The sequence below is a fragment of the Corvus moneduloides genome, chromosome 6, assembly GCF_009650955.1.
Source record: "Corvus moneduloides isolate bCorMon1 chromosome 6, bCorMon1.pri, whole genome shotgun sequence".
Taxonomy (NCBI): Eukaryota; Metazoa; Chordata; class Aves; order Passeriformes; family Corvidae; genus Corvus; species Corvus moneduloides.
Genome location: NC_045481.1, coordinates 57,946,126 through 57,971,081, shown reverse-complemented (window position 1 = coordinate 57,971,081; position 24,956 = coordinate 57,946,126). Strand labels below are relative to the sequence as shown.

Here is a 24,956-nt window from a genome sequence, read left to right as displayed (position 1 = left end):
ACATAGAGTACAGTTATTATTGTAGCAGTTAAATTTGAAAATCTTAACTTGGTTCTATGGAAATTGCTTTTTACTTATGCTTCTTCCTGTTTTCAGGTCTTTGTTGATCAGTGGCTGAGATTTGAATTTGTAATTTTGTTGCACAAAACCCAGCCTAGGCTGAGTTGGAAGTTCTCAAGTAGATACTGGGCTTTTCATAGATCTGTAATTAATTTTTTTATAAAACTAGAAATGTAATAATGAAGTTTTTTTATAAGGTGATAGATGTCACAATTTGTGGTTTTACTTTTTTTCTTGGTGTCATGGGTTGACCCTGGCTGGATGCCAGGCACTCACGAAAGCCACTCACTCACTCCTCTCTGCAGCTGAACAGAGGAGAGAAAATTTGATTTTAATTTTAAGGGTCCATGGATTGAGATAAGGACCAGGAGAAATCACTCATCAAATACCATCAAGGGCAAAACAGGCTCATATTAGAGATATAAAGTGAATTTATTACTAACAAAATAAGAGCAGGATAATAAGAAATAAAATAAGCCCTTAAAAACACCTTCTCTCCGCCCCTCCCTCCTTCCCAGCTCTACCTCCTACCCCAGCAGTGCAGGGAGACAGGGAATGGGGGTTTTGGTCAGCTGTGACTTCTCCCGATGCTCTGGGAGAGGAGTCCTTCCCCTGCTGCACCGTGGGGTCTCTCCCAGGGGAGACAGTTCTCCGCGAACTCCTCTGATGTGAGTCCATCTCAAACAACAGCTCTCTGCAAACTGCTGCCATGTGAGTCCCTCCCACAGGCAAACAGTCCTCCCAAAACTGCTGTGGTGTGGGTCACTCTTCCATGTGGTGCAGTCCTCCAAGGACAGGCTGCTCCAGCCTGGAAGCAGGGGCCCCCTCTCTCCACTGGGTCTCCCACTGGATCACAGCCTCCTCCAGGCATCCACCTGCTCCGGCGTGGGCACCTCCCCCACGGGCTGTGGGTGGATCTCTGCATCCTGCTTGGATCCCCATGGGCTGCAGGGGCATGGCTGCTTCACCATGGTCCTGACCACAGCCTGCAGAGGAATCTCAGCTCTGGTGCCTGGAGCACCTCCTCCCCCTCCTTCTTCACTGACCTTGGTGTCTCCATGGAGTTTCCCTCACAGGTTCTCACCTCCTCCTCTTCTCTGGCTGGAATTAACACTATACTACAACCTTTGTTTTGATTTCTTCTTAAATATGTTATCGTAGAGGTATTACCTCCATTTCTAATTGGCTCAGCTTTGACCAGCGGCATGTCTGTCTTTGGAGCCACCAGGGATTGGCTCTGCCAGACGGGTGGAAGCTTCCAGCAGCTTCTTACAGAAGCCACCTCTGTGGGCCCCCTCTGCTGCCAAAACCCAGGCCATGCAAAACCTATGCACTTGGCAAGCATGAAAACCATGCCGAATTTCCATTTGACAAAAGTGATTTAAAAATTTTTACAGAATATTCAGATACATTTTTTGAGAGGGATGTTACACTGAGGCAGAATAACATGGCAACTTCCAGGTAGGATGCTGAAAGTTCCAGGGATTTATGGCTAGAATACTTCATAATTTGCTTCTAGGTGTCCCTGAAGCATTGCAGCCATGAGTGAAAATTGCAGCTATCTGACAGCTGTGAGTGATCTCAGTGAGGTGAGTCAGTGTCAAACCAGGTCTGTACCAGTATCCTCATTACAGCTGGTGCTACTTGGCACCTTGATGGCAGTCCCAGTGGATTTACTGAATCAAAGCACCAGGTTGGTCTCCTTGTTTGATGTGCACTGCCAGAGTTAGCTGAAAAACTTTGTTTTCTGTTCTGAAGAAACCATTTATTCTGCTTGAGTAAAATGTAGTTTCCACTGCTGACAAGGGATCATCATGTGTTTATACATAGAATTTTTAAGTGGAGCAATAGTGAAACATCAAGAGCAAGTATTATTATGTATACATTAAAAAATTATGAAGCACCCTCAAAGTATCATTGTATATCTCTGTGAAATTACTTGAATGATTGATGTCATATCAATGTCTGTGACAATGGAGAGAAATTAGATGAGAGAAAAGATTCTATTTATTTTGTAGAAGTTGTGTTAATGCTTTACTTTTTTTCCTGTGCGGGTCCCTCTCAACTGAGTAAAATAAAAAATAAATATTTTTATAAAGCATTGCAGAATACCAGAGATTAACTGAAACCTGCAGAGCCTGAAGTATTTTAGGAGACATTGAACTCTTTCTCCTTCTACTCTTTCATATAGTTGAGAAGTGCAGATCAAGTCCTGTCTAGCAGAATTACTGCGCTGTGTGTCATAATATAATAAAATATTGTGTTATGACCTGAACAAAGGACGTGAACCCAAGGTTCTGTATTATTTTCCAACTGTGTTATTTCCCAAGAATTCTGCAAGCTTTTGAAGTTGTTGCACAAGAAAATCTATTAAGGCCCCACAACCTTAGTTGCTGTAAATAACTTTTTATTCTTTTTAAAATAGGTTAGGTTGTCCGTATTCCCAGTGTTCTTTTAAAATCTTATATATGTTTTTCCTGTAGAATGTCAAGATTACTAAAGAGGGAGTGAACATGTTGAATATTTTGAGAAGTTAGAGATTGCTTGTCTATAGCAGTTGGGAATTTATCAAAAAATTAACATGCTTATTACCCCATACACACCCCCACAAAGCTAATATGACAGGTATTTTCTGCTTTTTTATATCCCCAGACCATATTCTCTGAAATTGTCTTAGTTTTCTACATGGTATCTTCAAGTCATTAAATATTAAACCCTGCAAATCTTGTTTCTCCATTTATAAGAGAGGAGCTAAAAGCTCTTCACAGGTTTTTTTTATGTTTCTAAAATATTCTGAATATATAAAATGCTGTTCAAGTACTAAGTTTAAATATTTTCTCTTAAGCAAGGCAGTTTGGTTTAGTTAGATTTTAACCTGCTAAGATTGCCTAAAATGATTACAATGCTCTCTATGTGACCCTTTGTAGTCTTAACAGCTTTCAAAGGTATCACCAAGACCTGATGAAAATCCCCATTCAGTCTTGCTAGGTAATGTTTTGATATGCTCTCTCATCTCAGGCTTCTTAGAACTATAAGCTTGGCTGTTTTTCTTGGTATTTACGGATGTTCCCTGGTTTACCTTTCCTGCTTTTTCCACTAATCACTGTTCTTGCAATATATTAAGACAGAAAGAGTAATAGATTTTCGCACTGGGTAAGTGTGGTCGTAGAACATAAATCCTCTATTGACCAAAGAAAACATTGGAAGACTGAAAAAGGAAGTGGAAAGAATTCTGCATACCTGGATGGAGCAGAAGGCATGTGACTGTAGGAAATAAATTTTTTTAACATAGTTTATTATTTAACAGTTCATTATTTATTATTTATTTGAGACTTTTCTGGAAAGTGGATTTGCAGATCATGTAAATGAAAACCTGAAGTCAAAAGGAAGTTGAGGGTAAATTAAGAATATTTTGAGAAATCCTGTGTGTAACAGGCAGTTTTTATTTGAGTATAGGCATAAAGAATGGTACACTAGGGAAGAGTTTCATTATCTTTTAATAAATGTTCTGAATTCTTGGTAAAATATTTTATTTTAAATAAATGTGTCATGCTTATAATCTAATAGATTAGTCCTTGTCATCATTATCATCATTGTTACTATCCTATCAAAAAAAGAGTTGATATTTGTATTTCCTTTCTCAAGGTAATATATCTTTCATTGTTGTGTACTTGGTTTTATTAATTGAAGTGTATGAGATAGCCAAGATACTTAAAATTGTGGTTTTTGTTCCACAGAGAAACAGAAATTCAGAGAACTGGCCTGAACATTGTAATATAGTCATTATAACCTTATAAAAACATCTGGTTTTAGTGAGGATTTATATTCAACAAGACGCCTGTATCCACTATTGATACACACAAGGCGGTGCATAATAAGCACATTATATAGAGAAGCTGTCATTTCACACAGCTGAAAGACTGACATCAAATGTCAACCTAATAATTTTTCAATCTTTTTTTTTATTTGCAAACTTCAGAATGTTTTCCACCTGAAGCATCTCTCTACCAAAGAGTAAATTTCTACTTACTTAAAATTTACTTCTTTTTTTAATTAACCTTTTCTAATCACAAAAGTTTGGCAGATCACAAATCAAAAGCTGTAAACATCTTAGCTATCCACATATTTATGACTTGCTTAAAGAAATGTAATAAAATTTCTAGTTATTCAGAATAATTTTTCAGATCGGTTGGTAGAGCACTACTTCAGAGCCACTGACATGGATTACTGTCTACTGGGAAACTGGACAATGGCAATTTATAATTTTATCCAGGTCTCATTTATTTTCATCTCTCACATATGGAATTTTAAAGTTCATTCATTTGCATGAGTCATGAAGTTAGAAACACTTCCCAGTTGGAAAAACTGGTACATATTTTCAAGAAAATTTCTCTCACTATATTGAGGAGGAAATACAATCTCAAAACTATATAACTATATAGCTTAAATTGGTTTAAGTATCTTAAGTGGATCATTGTGCTTTTCAGGAACTGTCAGTTCTTATTATGCTGAATAGTTGTATTCAGTTATGGGCTGGACAGAAATCGATTCAAAATTGTGTGTGCAATCATAATATCCCTCATGGGAATTGTTCATTCACACTGTTTCCCAGGTTTTGTGCTATGTTTAATAGGTGGATTTGTTCTGCTCTAATGAGGAGAACATTGTGTAGCTGAGTGTTCTTCCATGTGGTTGGATTCATAAATGTCTTCCTTTTAACGGAGCTTTTTCTCTCCACATGGAGGCAGTGGCTTCCTGGTATGGGCAGAAATATGTTTTGATTTGCAGGTACTGCTTAAAAATGTTGATTAATCTTTTTAAGTCTGTGAAATTCATTGAGATTTTGAGAGACAGATAAAATAAATCGTGTAATTGTAAGTCACCTTATATACAGGCAAAACCCAAAAGTTTGGGATTAGATACCCAAGAAAGCATTGGAAACCTCGGAGATCATAGAATCATAGGGTAGCCTGAGTTGGAACAGACCCATCAGGATCATTGAGTCCAACTCCTGGCCCTAGGTAGGATACCCCAAGAATTCCATCCTGTGCCTGAGAGCATTGTCCAAACACTTCTTGAGTTCTGTCAGGCTTGGTGCTGAGACCACTTCCATGGGGAGCCTGTTCCAGTGCTCAACCACCTTCAGTGGAGTTGGATACTGGAACCTGTGGAGAAGATGTGTTATCTTCTCCCTTGCCATTCCTCTTTTCCTTGCCAGTATGGGAATATTAAGAAACCACCACTTTAAATCTAAGAAAGCACAGGAAGTATAAAAGTGCTTGTAAAACTACTCCCTCCAGTGATCAGGTGCCCAAATCCAAATTACACTAAGTGTTTTACCTGCTTATGTTTCAGTGCACCTTGTTCTCCCAGTTATTTTTAAAATGACAAATATCACTAAAAAGGTGTTTGGTCCCATGGCAGGAATTTGGAATTCTTTTCCTGGTGGGTAAATATTAACCACAAGGTTCTGCACTCTTGTTCCATTTTGTCTGCTTCTCTAGGTCCAAGATCTGTTCTTTCTTTTCTGCACCTTGGCCTCGCTTGACTAAGGGGCATGCAAAGCAGGGCAGGTACCTTAGTAGTCAGGACATTCCTGCTGAAGGTGTCCTTTTGAGTTCCTGCATACTGAAAAAAAAATTTTAGTCAGGTTTCCCTTTCTTTAAGATCAAACAGGAAGGGAGTAAAGAGTTGAAGAAGTTGAAGTAGCCACTGAGGGGTGGTTTGGACCAGTTTTCAATGTTGACATATGAAAATATATAAACGATTACTTTGGGAATAGTCCTATTGCTTCTGAGACAAGTTGAGTTCTATTGTCTAATTCCTGCTATGCAAGGGGGAGAGATGGCATTGTTATAATTAAACTTGAGGCTATTTATTTGCTACTTTCTTACAGGAAACAGATTCAACCTCTTCTAGGACAGTTTAGCCAGTCAGAGGCTTTGCTAATCTCATCTGGGGTTGAGCCAGGGACTCTGGATGGCGTTCTCCTGGATGTTGGCTGTTCTTCTATGCAGTTTGATACACCTGAAAGAGGTTTTTCCCTGCAGAAGGATGGACCTTTGGACATGAGGATGGATAGTGACAGGTACATTATAATAGAATATTTCTTCTTGAACATCAAAAACTGTCTGCTCAGCAACCCCTGTGCATTTCCTTTCCTCTTAAAGTGAAGAATTCTTATCATCAAACCACATCTAATTTTGCATGAGTATCCTGTCTTTCTTTTGCCAAAAAGCTTTTTTCTATCTCAGTGCTCAGCCCTGGTTATTGTCTTTGCCTTCTTTGAAATAAGAGGAAAGTTCCAGGGATGAGTAGTTAAACCAGTAACATTTTATTAACTGTACCTTTGAATTATAACATTTTTGGAGTGTATGGTATACAGTCACAGGAACATCTCCCTTTCAGAGGCTTATTATTTCTGCAGTTTTTCCACCTGCACTAGATCTGCAGGCTCACAACTTCTTACTGCAGTCCCTTTCCTTTTCTGCCACACTTACTATTTGTGGAAACTTCACTTGAGCAGGTTCAGTTGCTCCCCTAGGAAAGGAGCAGCGTCCCTCTTTTGTGCAATGGCCATCTGATCCAGTTTCTTCTCTGTAAAAGGAACGTAATAAAAATAAATAAGTAAAATCCTATCCATTGTATCTGCCAGTTTAAATCAGATAGCTACATTGTATAAAGTTGTCTTCCACGTCCATGTATTTGTTGTAATTTTTAATAGCAAAATTATAAGCTTCCTTTCTCTTTGTGTAGGAGGCACATCAGGCTTACTTAATTGTCAAATTAATAATTACTGAGTAAATAACCTGTATTTAAATTTGGATTGGTGTTTAGTACTTTCAAGAGCATGAAAATCAGTTGTGGAATGATGATTTCCGCTTATGGAATGTTTTTTATCTTCAGACAACCTGATGTGTTTCTGCAGCATTTTGCTTTTTGCATGAGCAACCAAAGATCTGTCTTGTATGGATGATGGCTGTAATTGCATGATGCATTGCATGACAGAGAATGACAGTTTTTTCTTTGTGTTTTGATGAACCTGGAGTCTTAAGAAATGCCATTTGTTCTTTCACTGCTCACAGAGAGCCCACGGGAGGCCTCAATTTCTAAGGAATTAGCTTACCATATTAATATTGAGTCTTAACACAGCAAATTTCATGATACTTGCTTTTTCTGTTTTCTTGAAAATGCTCCCATGATTCTCCTGGGATTCAGTCCTCAGATTTCAAAAATCTGAACTCCAGGCTTAAATATAAGTCTGATGCATCATGAGAAAACAAACACAGAACAAGAGCATAAGAGCAAAGGATACCTGAGGCATAACAAAAGCTTTACACTATGGTTGTTGCTATGATACTACTTGCCTCTAAGTTTTGTTATCTTTTGTAAGATGCTGCAGGGGAGTAAAAAATGCCTGAAAGAGAAGAAGAGAATTTAGAAGAGAATTTATTAAGTAGTTTGTATGTTTTCTCTGATTAGTAAACCCAGAGATGATGTTCGTATAATACCTTGAACTATTTCAGTAGCAAAGTCACAGAGATTTAGATATATAGATTGAAGGCTTACACTGTCCAAATGGTAATAATTCCTGTAATTTGTATTACTAGGTCATTTCTATTATCTCAGAAGAGTAGTTATATATAAATTCTTATGCCTTTTATTGAAAAGTAATATTTAATTATCTTCATTAGCAATTGTTTTCATAGCAGGAGATGTGAAAGAAAAGATCCTTGAAATCAGTTCTGACTAGAAAACAACATATGATGCAAGGTGGCTAAAATGAACCCATAAGAGGCAAGTTTATATTCTAAAGCTGGCTAAATAGAAAGGTCACACATAATTTCCATCCTAGCATGATACTGGAATATATTTATTCTTGTCACCTTATTAAGCATAGCTTATGATAATACTTGGAAGTCAAAAACTGTTCTAATTGAAGTTAAGGAACGAACTCCATTTAGACCAGCAAGAAAAAGGATTTAAAAGGTGCAAGCTGTTTTCACAGAGTTGCCATCTCCTATTTGAAAACCTCAAAGGCACTTGTATGCAGTGTGTGTGTTTGACTTTATGTCTCAACGCTATGAAGCTTCACCTCTTGTCAATGAAAGCTGACGTCAGTGAACTAATTGGCTCTTCTCGTGCGTAGGTACCCTGACATGCCCACTGCTGCTGATGTTGTGAATGCTTTAGATCAACAGGCGCTTGCGTCCATCCTGAGAACATACGGGGAGGAGAGGCATGCTAAGAAAATCGCTTCAGCCATCGTTCAGGCACGCAGCATATACCCCATCACCAGAACTCAGCAGCTTGCAAGCATTGTTGCAGGTACCCTCATTAATTCTTCACAGTGGCTGCTGAGGAGAAAAAAATATTAATCCCCAAGGTCCCAGAGGGATCTATTTGTACTTGAAATCATGCAGGATCTAATCCTGCCTATTCTGCTCTGATGTCAGCTCTCTTTTTCTTTTTTTTTAAGCTCCCATTTTTTGTATTGTAGTTTGACAATTAGTTTAATAATAGATTTAACATGAAGTGATTTATCATTTTGTCAACGAGGTTGAACCACAGAATGACAGCAGCCTTGGGTATTCTTTATCCTGGCTATTGATAAACTTTCAAGTATCAGATATGTCATATCTGTCTTTGTTTTAAATTTCTGTATTTTAATATTTTGAGGGGAGGTACCATGGCAGTTTTCAATTATGAGTGAAATCAGATAATTTCTGTCTTTTTAAAGAATCAGGGAGCACAAAGAAATACATGACTTGCTTCACCTGGTGCATGCCAACTAGATCAGCCTGAAGCGACTATTGAAACACTTCATCTTCCTTGCTCCTCACTGTAAACAACTTGAACAAAATGCAGTTAGGCAGGAACAGTGCTTACATCAAGAACCTTTACATTCGTGTTCTCAAGTAAAAATTTTCAAGGAAAAATATAAGACACAAATCCTGATCATTAACATTCTAATATGTAGTGTCAGGATGTTTTATTTTTTTTAACCAAATGGCGAAAATCACTACGTCTTGTCATGAATAAGTCTAAACTGCTGACTTTGAATATAGACCTTTAAAATTCTAATCCAAATTTAACATTTGCTAAAGAACAGTGTAAAATATTTTATCAATATCCTGAAGAGTATTAAAAAATGTATGGTATACCTAAAAATTTGTATACTTAAACTGGATGTCTAAGGCACTTAAGTTTAATGATGGAGAAATTAAAAGGTTTGGATTTGCAGAAGTCAGGATACTTTAGCAAAATGTCCAATAAACCAAGGCTCAAAATTTAGCTGATACGATAAAAGAACCTAAAGACACCGCTTGCTGTTGTAAGCCCCTGCTGTAAATATAGTGAATACAAGCAATCTTAAAAAAAATCAAAGAGATAAAGCGCTATGTGTCTTTTATAAACCTTACATTTTTAATATCATCCTTAGCAATATCCTGAAATAATAATTTTGGGCTTTGTCATATATGTCTCATGCTTTTTGAAAAACTATTGATTGAGACAGTGTACTACTAGTGAGTTTGAAGCAACCATATCACTGTGTTAAAGATATAACATGTTATGTGTTGTAGACAAGCAACTGAGTATTTCTGAAATAATTTTGTGCCATAGCTTAAACTAAGAAGATAAAATACTAGTGTATGAAAGAGAGCAATTGAAGCTCCCTTCATGTTTAATGTGCTGCATGTAAGTCATCAATTGTCACTTTCCTTGACAATGAGAAGAATTTTTTGTTCTCACTTGAAATTTTCTGCCGTCTTTGAAGAGCTTCTTGATACATGAGTCATGTATGCATCAGGTAGTGTACATGTCAAAAACAATGAGTCCAGCACACATCTGCCAAGACAATAAATATGTACGTTTTGTGTGCTTTTTTTGGAATACACAAGTAGTTATAACAATTTTAGAGCTGTTACACTGATCCCTGTTTGCATAAAACTTCTTCCAATTTTAATTGGATTCATCCAGTAAGGAAGCACTATGGTGGATCCTATCTGTTTTTGAACTGATTAAGAAACCTTAAGAAAATTTTTGGTAATTGTGATATGTTTTGATTCATTTATCATCTATCATTAATATATATTATTATATTGGTGAAGTTATTGGCATAAGCCAGAGCTAGAGAGCCAGAGACCACAGCTACAAAAACCTCTTGATGGCACAGCCCAAAAACCACTGACTAATTCAGGACTTTACCAGAGTAAAATTTATGACCTAGTACTTAAATGTTATGTCCTCTAAAAAATAAAATATTAATTAGAATAATAAAATCTTGCATTTTAGATTTTGCAGATTCTTTGCAAGCCTGATTATCTTCCAGAACAGAGTCATTATTTTTGCCTAGTATAGGAACCAGAACATAAGCAAAAAAATCTAGCCAGTGAGGCTGGATATGTATGCCTTTTCTCTGCTGGTGTCAGTATCTGAGAATTTGTGTAGTGTCCATATTTCTTTCTCATGTTATTGATTACTATGGCTTCAGATTTTCTAGAGCTCTGAAGTTTTATCTTAAGGTCCAGCTGATAATCAGAATCACAGTGAATCTAGATTTGGACTAACCTGAACTTGGAAAATTTAATTTCTTTTTATAGAATGCTAGACTACTGGTCTTTCCACCACCCTCCAAAAGGTTAGAACATGTATTGCAGTTGCTAATTGATTGGGAGATAAAAGTGAAGGATGTAGTTTAAAAAAGCCCCAAGCAAATGAAACAGCATTAAAAAATTTGTCTTTCTTTTTGTGTTTATAAATATTATCCAAAAGGTTTCTGATCTGTTCAAGTAAGATCTCTATGAGCTATGAGGAGGAGTTTTTGGTTCAGTTTTGTGAATAGCATCTCTTCCTGCAGCACAGTCAAACTCTTCTAAGTGTTTGTAATTTTCACAGAGCTATTTGCAACATTGAATGCTCTGTAAATACTAAAAATCAGTAGTTCTCAACTGAGGGGTTGTGAACAGATGTGTGGAAGTCGATTAAGAAGCACTTCCTGATGTCTTTTGTTGTACTTCATTGAGTTGTTTGGAAACAATAGGTCTAACTGCATGTGCAGGAAAACTGATGATCTATTTTGATTTCTTTTCAGTGAGCAATATACCTTGTTATCTATTAATTTTTGTCCAAAACTTATTTTTTCTGATCATTATTTAGATGCATAATCTATTCACACACAATTTTGAGATCAGGTAATCATTTGGCCTTAACTTGAAAGGAGTTGATGATGACATGTTAAAGAAATTTGAAAAGTTTAAAAAGCACTTTAATCAGTAAAGTCAATTTCATTCAGACTGGTTCACTTTTATAGACTTTAATTATCAGTTTGGAATTTGTAGTATTGCCTGAATTTCAGCTGGGTGAGAATTAACACTGTACTGAGGGAGCCTAGACAAAAGGACATTAGTTGCGTCACAGAAACTTATTAAATGCAGTGCTAATTCAACAGACGAATTCCTGCAAACAGGTGCACGATCTGAATTAATTTCTAAACTCTCCCACTCTCTTACACTCTGGGGACTTTAATAGTTCATATTGACAGGCACAGCACATTGCTAATTTCATTCACAAGCTTTTAAAATTTCAATATATTTCAACCTGTGAACCTATTAGATTTTTTAAAGTGTAAGTATCATCAGGGCATCCTAAAACTAAAAATGATAATTTCTCTCACTGGGATTTCAAACCAGTCATCTAGCCAGAAGCGTGGTGGTTTTATGAATGAAATTCATTTTACAAGCTTCCCATACAGTTTTTTTCTAATGTTTTTGTATATACATTTTGTACAGCCAGTTACCAGGAAGGATTTTTCCAGGGGGCCTGGATGAGAGATAATGTGCCTGAGCAGAAAGCACAAATAGATTTTTATTTAACTAAACTAGAAGAGTAAGAGTGATAGGAGAATTTTTCATCATACACAACTGGCAGTCAGTGGCTGTTCTAAGGGTTCCATTTTCAAAGAATCTATTTATAGGTATGTAAAGAAATAAGGAAACAGATACTGTGCCTGTTAGTACAAGCTTGGTGTCGGTTTCTTGGGACACCTTACGTTCTGTGATTTTTAGTTCTCCTTTTAATTAGGTCTCTCATCAAAATGAACTTTGTGACTTATACAATAAGAGTATATATTCTTTTTATGATTCATAGTAAATATAGAGGGTTATGTTCTCAAGAACAGAAATTATACTAACTAGCTAGTGTAACTTCTTCTAGAGTTTGTAAATGATGGAGAAGCCTAGCCTCCTGCAGGCTACATCTATTTACTCTGTTTTGTGAAATAGCTTCAAGCCACAAATTCCCATGCAGTCATTTGTTGGGAGAAGTCGATCCTGTTGCCACTTTCTGTCTTGAACGATTCAGATTATAAGAATTGGAAACAGCCACAGCTACAATGGGTCTCTTCAGTGAATTTAGGAGCTGTTAATTTGGAGATCAGAGGAGGTAGAGGCAGGGAAGGTAGTTAGGAAAATCAATTATGCAGAAACATAATCTTAGGGACATAGCATACATGATAACAGCTTTATTAATAACGATTGAATTTTAAAATCCTATTATTTTCCTCTACCTTTGCTGAACACTGACATTGCTTGGGTGTTTGTGATATGCTTTGTGAACACTTAGACTTTTTGACATAAGTAAAATCTTACCTTTAAAACTCTCAAGAATTCCACTAATAAATTATTCTGTGCAAGCATGTTATGGGTAATGATATCTCTATTAATTTTTTTCAATCACCTGTGCAGATGTGAATTTAGACAACTAGTTTCAGAGGTACAGTGTTCCCCTCTTTTACTTCACTATATAGAATATCAATTACTTGATTATGAGCTGCGTTTACTTCAAACTCTTTGCTTCTTGTGTTGCAGCTTAGCACTGACATGAAATTAGGGCATTCTAATACATACATACTAGTTGTATTGCCTCTTGTTTAGAAAAATAATTGTCCAGTTATGAGCTAGCATTATTCATTTAATTTATCTTTTCCAGACTCCTGTGGTCCCTTACATAATAGATTAGAAATTTAGTCGGGTTTCACAGATCTTGTAGGATTCTTCCACTTCCGTTCCTCTGATCCATCAAATCAGGCTTCTCTAGCCTTTTGCTCTGTACTCATGTAATGAAAATTCAAGCCTAAAATACATTAAATATTGATATAATTAAGTTTCTATGAAAATTTCTGTCTCTACAGAAACTTGTTTAACTCATAATAATTGTGGGGAAAAGAAGAGGGAGTTTTCTGCATCTAATAAAAATATTTAATCTAGTGATTTTAGGTCTGACAAACCTTGACGCATTCAGCTCTATAGACACGTGAAAACACGACAGTATCAGCTGTATTTTCTAAATTTCTCAAGGTATTTTTGTGAACATTTGAAGAAACACAGGTTCTTCACAGGTGTAGTGTTCAACAATTGCTATTCCCAAACAAGGATACCTCTTCTAAACTTCAATTAATTCATTGAAAGATAGTTATTACCAGGTAGACATTGTCTTCAGTTATATCTGCTTGTGAAGAAATGCAGTTATCTAAAAGGCAACAGGTAAAATTGTGTCCATCGTACATTAGTTTTATTTCTTAAAAGCATAACAAAACCACAAATACCGAACTGACATTGATTACACTGAGCTGTTAGGTGAGACTTATCTATCCTATTTTTTTTTTCTTTATCTTGGTTTCAGCCATTATTTTGTAGTTTAAATTTGTGATGCTTTTGGAGAAGGAATTTCTCTAAAAGATTCTAGGGAAAAAACCCCAACACTTAACAACAAACAATCTTCGTTTAATAGGGTTTACGTTCAGAGATGTGAATTCAAAACATAAAATAAAGATATGTTACCAAGAAGGAAGCTCACTACTCAGGGTTCAGCTTTGACTATGCTTTCCTTTAAAGTCATCTTGCATGAGTGAAAGTCAGAATGTAGAAATACTAAGTTATTAACATGCACCTTTTAAAATGTATGACAGGTGCTTTTCCAGCATCAGCACTCTATGCACGAAGGGACTTGCTTCAGAGACCCGCACATGTTGCTACTAAAACTTTTCAAGGCCTGCGAATATTTGTAAATGATGAGCTCCATGAACTCTTCATAGGACTGAAGACAGCTGAGAAGTTTCTAAAACCTGGAGGTCGCCTTGTAGCCCTCTCCTTTCATTCCCTAGAAGACCGTATTATCAAACGTTTTCTTCGTGGAATTGGCATGACAGAAAAGTACAATCTTGGCTCAAAGCAGAAGATAAGACAGGCTCTGAAAAATTCCTCCAAAGGAGAAGATACACAACAATCTCCCTGTGGAAAATTCAATTCAAAGTGGATTTTTATGCACAAAAAAGTTCTCACACCCCAGGCCAAGGATATTCAAACAAATCCAAGAGGAAGGTCAGCCAAGCTAAGAGCTGCTATTAAACTCTAAACCAAAATATGTGATTACATAATTGTTTAATTTCTTTAAATTTTATTTTCTAGAAGGCTAACTGGACAGATAGTATCAAACTGAAAAAATAAAATGAAGGCTGTTAGAAAACATTTCTTTCTTACCTTTGTGCTTCTTTTCAATTAGGAAGTAGTATAGAGTATGAAAATGCAAAATAAATGCATATAAGTGGGTGTCACTAATTATACAAAAAAGACATTTTTTTTAAAAGACCATCAAACACAAACTTTATAAAAATTGCAGGTTTGATGTATTTCTAGTGTTCCCTTTAGATTAATTTCAAAATCCTGGCATTAACAGTCTAAATTCAGTAGCTAATTGAGACAGACATACTTTTATGGGGGTGGATTTCACACACCTAATTCAGATGTCTGGTTTGTCTAGAGTAAGTTGAAACTAACCTAAGAATTCTTGATATGTTCTTGATAAAAGCTAACTTGTTGCATGAATGCCCATGGGACAAGAGCTAATTCTTAAATAAAGTGACATCAGTATGTCATGTTCTATCCAGGAATTCATAAATGGACTCTTACCTTTTTTTAAATAGATATTTACTTCTGAGTGCTCACCTGGTTGTTTAATGATTAATAATTTTAAATAATGAATGTATCTTTGGGTAAAAAGGGGTTCTTAAAACACCACTGTTGGCACTTGGACACTATAGTAAAGCAGTCAGATTTGTACTTGATCATCTGAATTTCATCCTGCAAACATAACTTCTGCATAGATCCGCTACAGCTTTTAGGTGTTGATGGAATTATAATTAACCCATCAAAAAAGCAGTATTTTGGGTCTTACAAAATATTCTCCTTTGCTGGTGATCATTTATTAAGAGGTAAGTATTAAATTATTTTAGGAAAGGCCCACTCTTAACACCATCTTTGTGTGCTATACTAGATTGTAGAACATTTAATATAATTTCTTTTTTTAGTTAATATGAATTAAATTTAGTTTTGGTTTTATATTTTATCTTAAAATTCCACTGGTTTTCTAGGTTTATATGCTAAAATGAATGGAAAATAGTATAAGTTTCAACTTCTTTGACCTCTGACTCATCTCTTCAGGAAAAAGCCTTAATTTAAGTAATCAAATTGGTACCAGGATTTCATTTGTGATCTCTGAAACTTGGTTGGTAGAATAAAATAATGCAATTTCTGACTCAGCTAAATGACTACTACACTAGCTTCTGAACAACTGACTGGATCATTCTGAACTTGATTTTCATCAAGCATTCTCTTTGTGTTGATGTAAATGATTACTTCATGGTAGTTTTTTGGGTCATATTGACACAAGTTGATATTTAGTTTCACTGTCTGTAGTATACAGTATAGTGAAATAGCTGCATATTGTTTAATTCCTTGGTACAGGTAAGTCATATAATGTATTCTTAGGTATACATGATAACATCTATTGCTAATCTGAAATAACAGTTAAATGATGATGAGCATTTCACTCTTTTCTGAAATTTCAGTATTTTTCCACTAGCTTCATTATACATGCTACTTAAATAAAACATTCCACTTCAAATAATATTACTTACTCTTGTCATCTTTGAGACAACAGACTGCACCCTAAATAGACATTTTTTCATGCAAACATTAAATATAAATAGATGAGGTTATTTTTAGCTAAGATTTCATACTGACATGTATTTCAATTGTAGATTTGAAAAATTGTGCCTCCAACATAGGCTTAGAAGAGTTGTAGTGCCATGCTGTGCATCGTTCAGGACATGCTCCAGGGAAAGGCCATCCAGTATAGCAGAAGTTGAGTATTAGCACCTCAGAAATTATATGAAAGCATTAAAATTCCTTATGCTTAAAACAATGTTTAAAATCCACACTTCTCATAGCTAAATTCAAAGGCACAGTTTCTTAGGATAATTGAACTGCTGTATGCCAGTTTATGTAAATACCCTCCCTCATTTAGGGAAAGTAAGAGGTGTTTATTTGCCTTTAGGTTGGAGTTGCACAGCCATGCCAGTATATCATTTGTTGCGTTTTCCCCTTTGGAGGGTCTGTTTCTCTCCTCTCAGCATCTCCTCACTTTCAGATTTAAACCTGACATATGGCGAGTCCTAGAATTTTAACCTCTGCTTGCCTGAAAAAAACTTTCTGGTTTCCCAGAAGAACTTCTGGTTATATTTGATTAAAATATTCTTGTATCTTTAAACATTTAATTTAATTTCATTTCATAAAAAATAGGGACTTTTTACACAGGTATGCAGTGATAGGACAAAGGGAAATGGTTTTAAACTAAAAGAGGAGAGATTTAAGTTAGATGTTAGAAAGGAATCCTTTACTCAGAAGCTAGTGAGGCTCTAGAACAGGTTGACTGGAGGAGCTGTGGCTGCTCCATTCCTGGAGGGTTCAAGGCCAGGTTGGATGGGGCTTTGAGCAACCTGGTCTAGTGGAAGGTGTCCCTGCCCATGGTAGGGGGGTTGGGAATAGATGCTCTTTAAGGTCCATTGCAACCCAAACCATTCTGTGATTCTGTGACTTAGTAAGTGACATTAAATTATGTGAAGGGTATTAGGCCTTTATCTTGTTAGCAGAACACATGTCTACAGAGCACACCTTAAATTTTTCTAATGTGGTATATGTGACATGTTACTAAAACTGAACTGGTTTTTGCCACAATCGAAAATTACATTTAAGAAGGAGATGGTAGCTGGTGGAAAATGTCTCACTGAAAACTAAGGCATGCTGTCAAGGTACAAGTTGTGTATCATTTCTAAAAACTTCCATTCAACCTAAGCAATGTACATTTTAATACAGCCAAATGCAAGATTATCTATCAAGAAAGAAAAAAGATTGTAGACTATGTTTACAGGGAATATGACAAGAATGTGGTCCTGTGCACAATGGGAAGAATAGAAACATCCAATATATGGAATAATTGTAGAGAACATCAAGTAGTAGCTGTCGAGAGACAGTGGTGCTGCCATACAATATGTGCATGCAGAGCATGTTGCTAAAGAGTGTATCTTTTCATGTTAGTACTTTAGAAGAGTGGAAAATTTTTTAAAAAGATAAAACCCAACTATAAGACTATTTGTCTGCATTGCAAACATAATTTTAATTGAATTTATTAGACAATAGGATTTAATTAATTAATTGAAGTGAATGTAAAAGTTGGTATGCTGTCAGAAGTACCTGCCTGGTAAAGAAATTTGCATAGAATAATTATTTGAAAGGTAGACACACTTATCCTGTGACTAAGCTATTTATAATAAAAAACCAGTACTTCTTGAAAACATAATTTAACAGTATAAGCACAATTGTCTGCTTTTATAGGCTGTGAGGGCCTACTGACAATTATTATTTCCCTATTACTTCCTAAAGAAGAAGAATCAGTTTCATTGTTTCATAATGCAAGTAATATAATGAATTAATATCTCTTCAGTTTTGGTTGTTTTGGGTTTTTTTAGCTTTCACAGTTGAGTATTTTATCAGTAGTCTTTTATAGTCATATCTGCCAAGATTACCACTTGAAAAAATCCCAGTCTGAAACATGGGGTTTTGTAAAGATGTATGGAGGTATTTGATAGATGGAAGTTGGAAGGAAAGGATTCCTAATGGAGTACGAATGGGAAAATGCTGACTTCAATGAACACTATTAGCAAGTGCCTCTTCCAGTAGCAAGTGTTGTATTCAGATGTTTTGCATTCTGCTTTCTAGAGTAGCATTTCTATGATTATTAATGATTCATATAATTGCTCTAAGATTACTTTTTGTACTGGAGAAGACATGGTATTAATTGGAGAGTTTATGCTCGTAAACAGTGTAACAGCGCAGTGAGAAGAACTATGCCCTCAGGAAAGGTGATGTGCAGGGGTGGGAGCATCGCAATAAGAAGTCTTAGACACAGATTGTTAGTGATTTGATTAATTTAAATTTTAAAATAACTTAGTTGTTTTAAATAATCAGTCGTGACTCACTGTTTTGAGTATCACTGTGCAAAAGTACTGGTGAAAAATGAGACAAATTTGAATAAACAGAGAAGTAATGAACTCCTAAGTCAGTTTTTTGCTGCCCATCTTACTTAACATCTTTACGTCTAGCAAGAGTAAGGAAGGGGCTCAGACCTCGTTTTCTTGGGCCTCAAAACTTCTCAAGAAACTTCAGTAGGTTTAGTACCATTTACACCAGGATTTTGAAGATCATTCAGTGGAGTATGGGAACCAGTCTTTATATCCATACATTTATTTTTTCATAAAGCACTTGCTTAAAACTTATCTGTAAGTTAGAATAATATGAAATTAAATTTATGAGTCTTTCAGAAATATAATCAAATGCAGAGGCCTTTTTACACTGGAGTTACACTGCAATTAAAGCAGGATTTTGTGGATTAATTAAGACTTCATTGCTACAAGTGAATCTTACAAATAATTTAAATCAATGTAGAACAACTTCTTCCCTTCCCCTTCACTCAGTCCCTGTAGAAGATAGAATTGAAAAATATGTTCAATTTAAAAGAAATATGCAGTAAAGTTGAAAAGTTTTTTAAAAAAATGTATTTTTGAGGTTGATACCCAGTTTTAATAAAATTTCATATATGCAGTATTCTGCTACTTTTCTGTTCATTGCTTAATTTTGCCTGTTTGGGGATAAACAGTAGCAGTGAGAGAGCTCAATGTCTGTACATGGACATGTCTGTACATGTTTTCTTGTACATGGTTTCTTGTGCGTAATGAGTGCTGACAGTGGGAAGGTATATATGCTTCTAAATATGATCTGTGTATTTTTCCCTCTGTCTCCTTTGGAGTTAGAATTGTGTTTACCTTTCTGGATCCTCTTTAAGCTTATTTCAGGTGAATGAGAGGGAAGGGATTTTCTTTTTTTGGTAAACTGTAATACCTATCCTTAGAAGTTTATTAAAATGAATGTTGTTTAATACTTTTCTACTTGACATATTTCACTGATGATATGCCATGTTTTTCAGTATTAATGTTACATCACTAAATCAGGAAAAGGAGCAAATATTTGTTCATGGGAAACAAAAGCTAAAAAAAACCGAGCAAGCTATCAGTTGTCTAAATTTCTTACTTTACTGACATAGCTATATTTATAAAAACAAAAATTTTTTCATTGTACCTTGAACTTTAGGCAAATCATATTCTTCCTGTTGCTTTTACAAGCCTAATTTGATTGGTTGTAATGGTGAAAAAGAAGCTGGAGGGTTTTTTAAATTAGTTTTTATGGTTGCAAGTTTAAACTTGACAGCTTGTTTAAAGATGTCTTTTTAAAGAAGAAAACTGGAGATACAGCTCCCTCTGTCTGTCCTGGGAGTACCTCTGCTCTGGAGTCTTTTGACAGCACCTGCAAATGATCATAGGAAGAGCATGTTTATTGTCAACATGAAGATGCAAGATAAAAACATGGGGATAACTTGTTTTACAGGTCAGTAGTTGTTTTAAGTTATGCTAACTGGAATTTTAAAAGAACAAAGGTCATGTTCCTATCTGAAAATACTTCAGTGAAGATACCTAATTCAAAAGACAGAAAACCAAACTTGTGCAGTTTCTCAAAATTTATAATTAGATTATTATTAGAATAAAATATACATATATAAATATTCTATCTATTCTTTAGTGCCTGTACAATTTTTGCAGACATAACAGTGGCAAATATACTTCATGTTTTTGACCATTCATTTTAAAAAATAGCCTAAACAGTGAAACATTAGGGAATATGACAGAAACTGGAATGAAAATAAATCACACTATATAAATCACATCTTAAAATCCATATATGCTGGAATACCTAAATAAAAATTTAGGTTTTATGTACTCCATTGTCATTTCTTCAGTTCCAGTCTGTGGATGTGATTCTGGCAAAGAAAATGCAGTCTGTCTGTGTACTGAAGGTATACTAGAGCTCAGAATGGGTTTCTGCTCGACTTACAGTGTTATTAGAACTTCACATTAGCTGTAATTATACTAATAATATTAACATAGCAACATAGCATTAACAAGGTTATACTGCAAGTTAGTGACTGTAAAAAAAATCTTGAAGCCCCATGATAACTTGTACACTAAAATGTGTGGAAGCTTAGTAACCACTTAGTCATCAACAATTCAGGATAGAAAAGCTTCTTTGTTAATTCAAACTGTATTTTAAGTTCATCCCTCCACATCTTTCTTGTAAATTGTATATATACTTTTTTTTAATCAAGTAGTTTCACATGGAAGAACATCTCTAGTAGACTTTGCTAAGAAATTAAATAAGTATTGACAGTCTTGGCTGATAAATATCTGAAAACTGAGATATCATAAAATATCTCAATCTCAAAAATATATGTTTTGTAATATAGTGCAAAAATTATATTCTCGAGAGTAATGACACATGCATGCCAGTTAATACATGCACAGTCTGTGAGCCTAATCCTGCAGCCTTTACTTGTGGGTCCAGCTTTGTTATGGAATGATAGAACTGTTAAGGTTGGAAAAGACCTTTCAGGTCATCAAGTTCAACCGTTAACCCAGCACTGCCAAGCCCATCACTCAACCATATCTCAGAGTGCCACATGTCTTTAAATACCTCCAGGGACAGTGACTCAGTCACTTCTTTGGGCAGCCTGTTCCAGTGCTTGACAATATATTTGCCTTATTTCTAAGATGTTCCATTTTTTATAGTTGTGATAGAAATAAAAATTGAAATCTTGGTAGGCAATGAGAGCTGGCAGAGCAGAGGTTAAGGTCAGTAGGCTGACTGAAGGCCTCTTTGGAAGCAGAAAGGACTTGAAACTCTGCAAAACAAGGTCCACTGAGTATGGGGCAGTCCAGGCTGACTGCCAGCACTTGTATGATAGTGACTAAATATGATAATGCTGAATTAAAACAGTTCTTGATGTGGAGGCAGGTTCACTGGTATATAGTATACTGCATTCCAGAATGGCTTAGTAATGGTGACAGTGGGTTTTAGAAAACTAAATTTAGGAAAATAATAATAAAAAAATCCTTGGAATTGAAGCTCATATATTTCTTTTAACTGCCTCTCTTTGGGAGGGCAGGAGGATGACAGAAGAATTATTTGAGAGGAAAGGGTATTTAGTCTCCAGTGTTACTGCGCCTATTACAGATAGAAGAAGTTTCCACTGTTCTAAAAACATGGGCTCGATACCTTAACAGCACATATCCTATAGTTATCACTGCTACTCGGGCTATTAAAAACTAACACGTGATGTGAAATTATAAAATAGTATATTAATTAAATGAGCTTGGCAAATGCCCTGCCACGCATTTGTGCTGCACTTCATAGTATTCTAAAACAAAGGTAATTAAGGGATGACGAGGGAATTTGTCACATCAGCCTTTTCACCAGGACCCTGCCAATTTTTCATGTGTGCATCTTAAGTAAACACAGCAGCGTTGGGCTGCAGCCCGCACACCTGGGCAGGAGCACTGCTGTAGCCGATAGTGTGATGACTGACATGGAGATTAAAATCTCAGCCTCCCCTTAAAGTGTTCCAATATCTTACTTTTTAGAGCACTGACTTAATGCTTTATTAATAGATTTCTTGCTATTTGGAAAGGAACATATCACAAGCTGAGCGTAGGGGGTATTTTCTGGTTGCTGTTTGAACTTGATAACTTTTGTTCCTCCAGGCAAGCTGACTATTGTTCTTTTAAAATGAAGTGAAACCAGCAGCGGCAGTCAACATTTGTCTCTGAGACAAAAAATAATTAATGAATTTAATTGCAGTGACCATTAGATCCAGTTATATATCAAAGGGAGCACAGCCCTCCATAAATACCACATTTCCCAATAGTTCAGTAATTCAGCAGCAAATTAAAAATACTCTTTCACAGTTTATACACTCCCATAGTTATAGTTGGCAAGTATTTTACTTGACCTAGTCAAGTTTTAGCTGTTCTCAGGATTCTGTTTCATTTGAGCACTTTTCATATAGAAAAAAAATGTTACAAAATATTTGGTTTTCCAGAGAAAAGGCAATTCAAGCCTTTTTTCAAATAGTGTTGAGCAAAGAAAACATTGCTTTTTTAAAGCTTTTAACTTTGATGGGGAAATAAAGATCTAATAATTCCTGCCACAGTTTCTCCTTTGAAGTAATTCATTATTTGTGTTAGGGATATACAATTAATATTGTCTTCTAAACAGAACTACTGACTATCATGTTCTCTCTTACACAGGGTGCCACCTGAACTGGCATTACTCCCAGTCGCTTCCCATAGCCTACAGAATAACCGGCATTCCTCAGCATGCATTCAGAGTTTGTTCCTCTTAATTTGATAGTGAGGCTGTATAATAACTGTGCTTAACTTAGGTTTTCTTTTCTCTAAGCAAAATCCTCACTTGTAATTTTGCTTATTCTTGCCTATAAAAATTATGATATGTTTCTGCATTCAAGTCAGTGCATCAGATTCAGTGCTGACACCACTCATTACCTTTGTTATTAATGATGCTCCAAGTTTTCCCATGGGTATGAGGATATCAATTTTCCTGAAACATTAAAGCTGAATTCCAGCCTTCATGGCAGCAGAGAAAACCATGCAAATTGAAGTCCCTTATCTTGCCCCTAACTATGTATGATAGTCAATATAATATTTCTGTATTTCCCCTTTCCATTTTCCCCATTTCTGTTTCCTTCTTTTAAGTTTTACTTTTTCCTCTTCTTTCCACCCTCCACCCCCTCCTGTTTCCCTCAGGATAGCCATGTCATTTTTGGAGCCTTGCTTCTGATTTTTAGATATTTCAGTTCTTTCACTCCTCCCTTGCCCTCTGTTTGCCACCCCAGAAGGGGTGTACAAAGGTTTGAAGTGGAAGAAAAGAAGGTTGTTGCTACATCCTGCCTATGTGTGATTTATCAGCTAATCAGATCGTCTTCAACACAAATTTTTGCTCTCTGAAGCATAAAAGCCTCTCTTAAACGTGAACCTTTACAAATGCATCCATAAAAGTATTTCTTACACTTTATATCCTAGTAAGGTGATAGATTGTTGAATTAAACTATTGCATGAAAATATTTATAAATACAGCTTTGTAATCACAGTTTTTCCCAATGAGTAATTTCCTTAGTCTTGAAAGCCAGGTCAATACGTTTCCAGAGGAGATTCCTGAGCAATGGGAGGCACTTTGCTAGACCGAGACTGACAGTGCTTTGGGGAGCTGGAGATTTGGGGTCCATAGTTTACTAGCTTCTCATCCTGTCCCTAAAGCAATCCTGCATGACAAAGCAGCAAAACGTTTGAATGTGGCTGGATCTGGCTGTCAACTGCAGCCTGTAAGGATTGTTCAGTGATATTAAGAGCTGCAGGATACCTCTAGCGGTACATGGTATAATTGGTGATTGTGCAATTTAAAGTTGCCTTGGGTAACGATAAAGATTGAGGGTTATTATTGGATAAGGAGAATCATTTCATCATTCTCAAAAAGAGTAATGCACATGACTTTTCTTGGGCAGGTTAAATTGGAGGGGTATATCTTCCACAATGGAGAGAAGTGTTTAATTTGAAAGATAGTTCTTTGGGAATATCACTTCCAGTGATTAAAGTCGAGATATAATTCAAATTGCCTGAGTCATGCTTCCATTTTTTTCCCCAAATTATGCTACACTGGTGGGCAGTTAGCAATTATATGGGATCTGTCTCTGTGTTAAATCCAGCAGCTTGAAATGCACTAAGGCTTTAAAGTGTTGTTGTTGGGAGAAAAGTTGAGAAATGTTAGAATGTATGACTTGTACCCAGTTGGCCTTAATAATTATTATTAGCTCTATTTGCATTCACTGCAGCCACTGCTTCCTTTCCAAAATTCAAGGAGAAGGGAGTTGTAGCCCACTGCATGCCCTGACAGCTTTTTGTGGCAAAAGGGGGCAATGGCATAAAAATAACATTTTCCTTATCTCAGCAAAATGCAAAGGTAAAGTATAGGCAGGCCTGAAGAGTTTTGAGATGCCTGAATGTGACATGAAAAGCTGTGATTTCAGTTAAAATAATGATCTTAAATACACATGATCTGTAATTACTTGATGTGAATTTGTTTTAATAACTGATTTAGTAAAAACTGTGCAGATGAATGTTACTCCTGGAAATGAAAGCAATTTAGTTAAAGCAGGGCTATTAATCCTTGTTCAACAAAAATTTATTAGCTTGGCAGAGGCTATGTTGCAGCTGGGGCAAAGAAACCATGTCTCTTGCACAACCTTTTCCCTGAACAGGCTAACCTGACTCTCTAGCAGCTTGTGTTTCTATCAGTGATATTCTACTTAATAGCGTGTCAGCTGACTTGCAGGTATGTCAAACTGTCATCGAATGCCAATTCATGCTTTATCTTCAACTGTTTTCTTTGCAATGTCTGCAATTATCTTTTTATAGCAATTATAGCAACTATAATTAATTATAGTTAATAATATAATTAATTCTACTATAATTAATCCTATCTAGAATTATTTAAAGTAGTATGTGATGAGCAACAGAGGAGCACACCACATTAAAATAA

The 24,956-nt window shown here is 35.8% G+C and overlaps 1 protein-coding gene across 2 annotated transcripts in view; it reads left to right on the top strand.

Moving 5' to 3' along the window:
* The window catches only part of METTL15 (methyltransferase like 15), a 99,050-nt gene extending 84,462 nt beyond the window's left edge, over window positions 1–14,588 (top strand). The window contains exons 3-5 of one of the 2 annotated variants that reach the window (XM_032111745.1): window positions 5,957–6,148; window positions 8,210–8,388; window positions 14,030–14,588. In XM_032111745.1, coding sequence (XP_031967636.1) covers window positions 5,957–6,148; window positions 8,210–8,388; window positions 14,030–14,475 — 817 coding nt within the window. In that variant the 3' untranslated portion in view covers window positions 14,476–14,588. The remainder of the gene's footprint in view (window positions 1–5,956; window positions 6,149–8,209; window positions 8,389–14,029) is intronic. The other variant, XM_032111746.1, reaches the window with a different exon arrangement.
* Window positions 14,589–24,956: the final 10,368 nt, after the last annotated feature.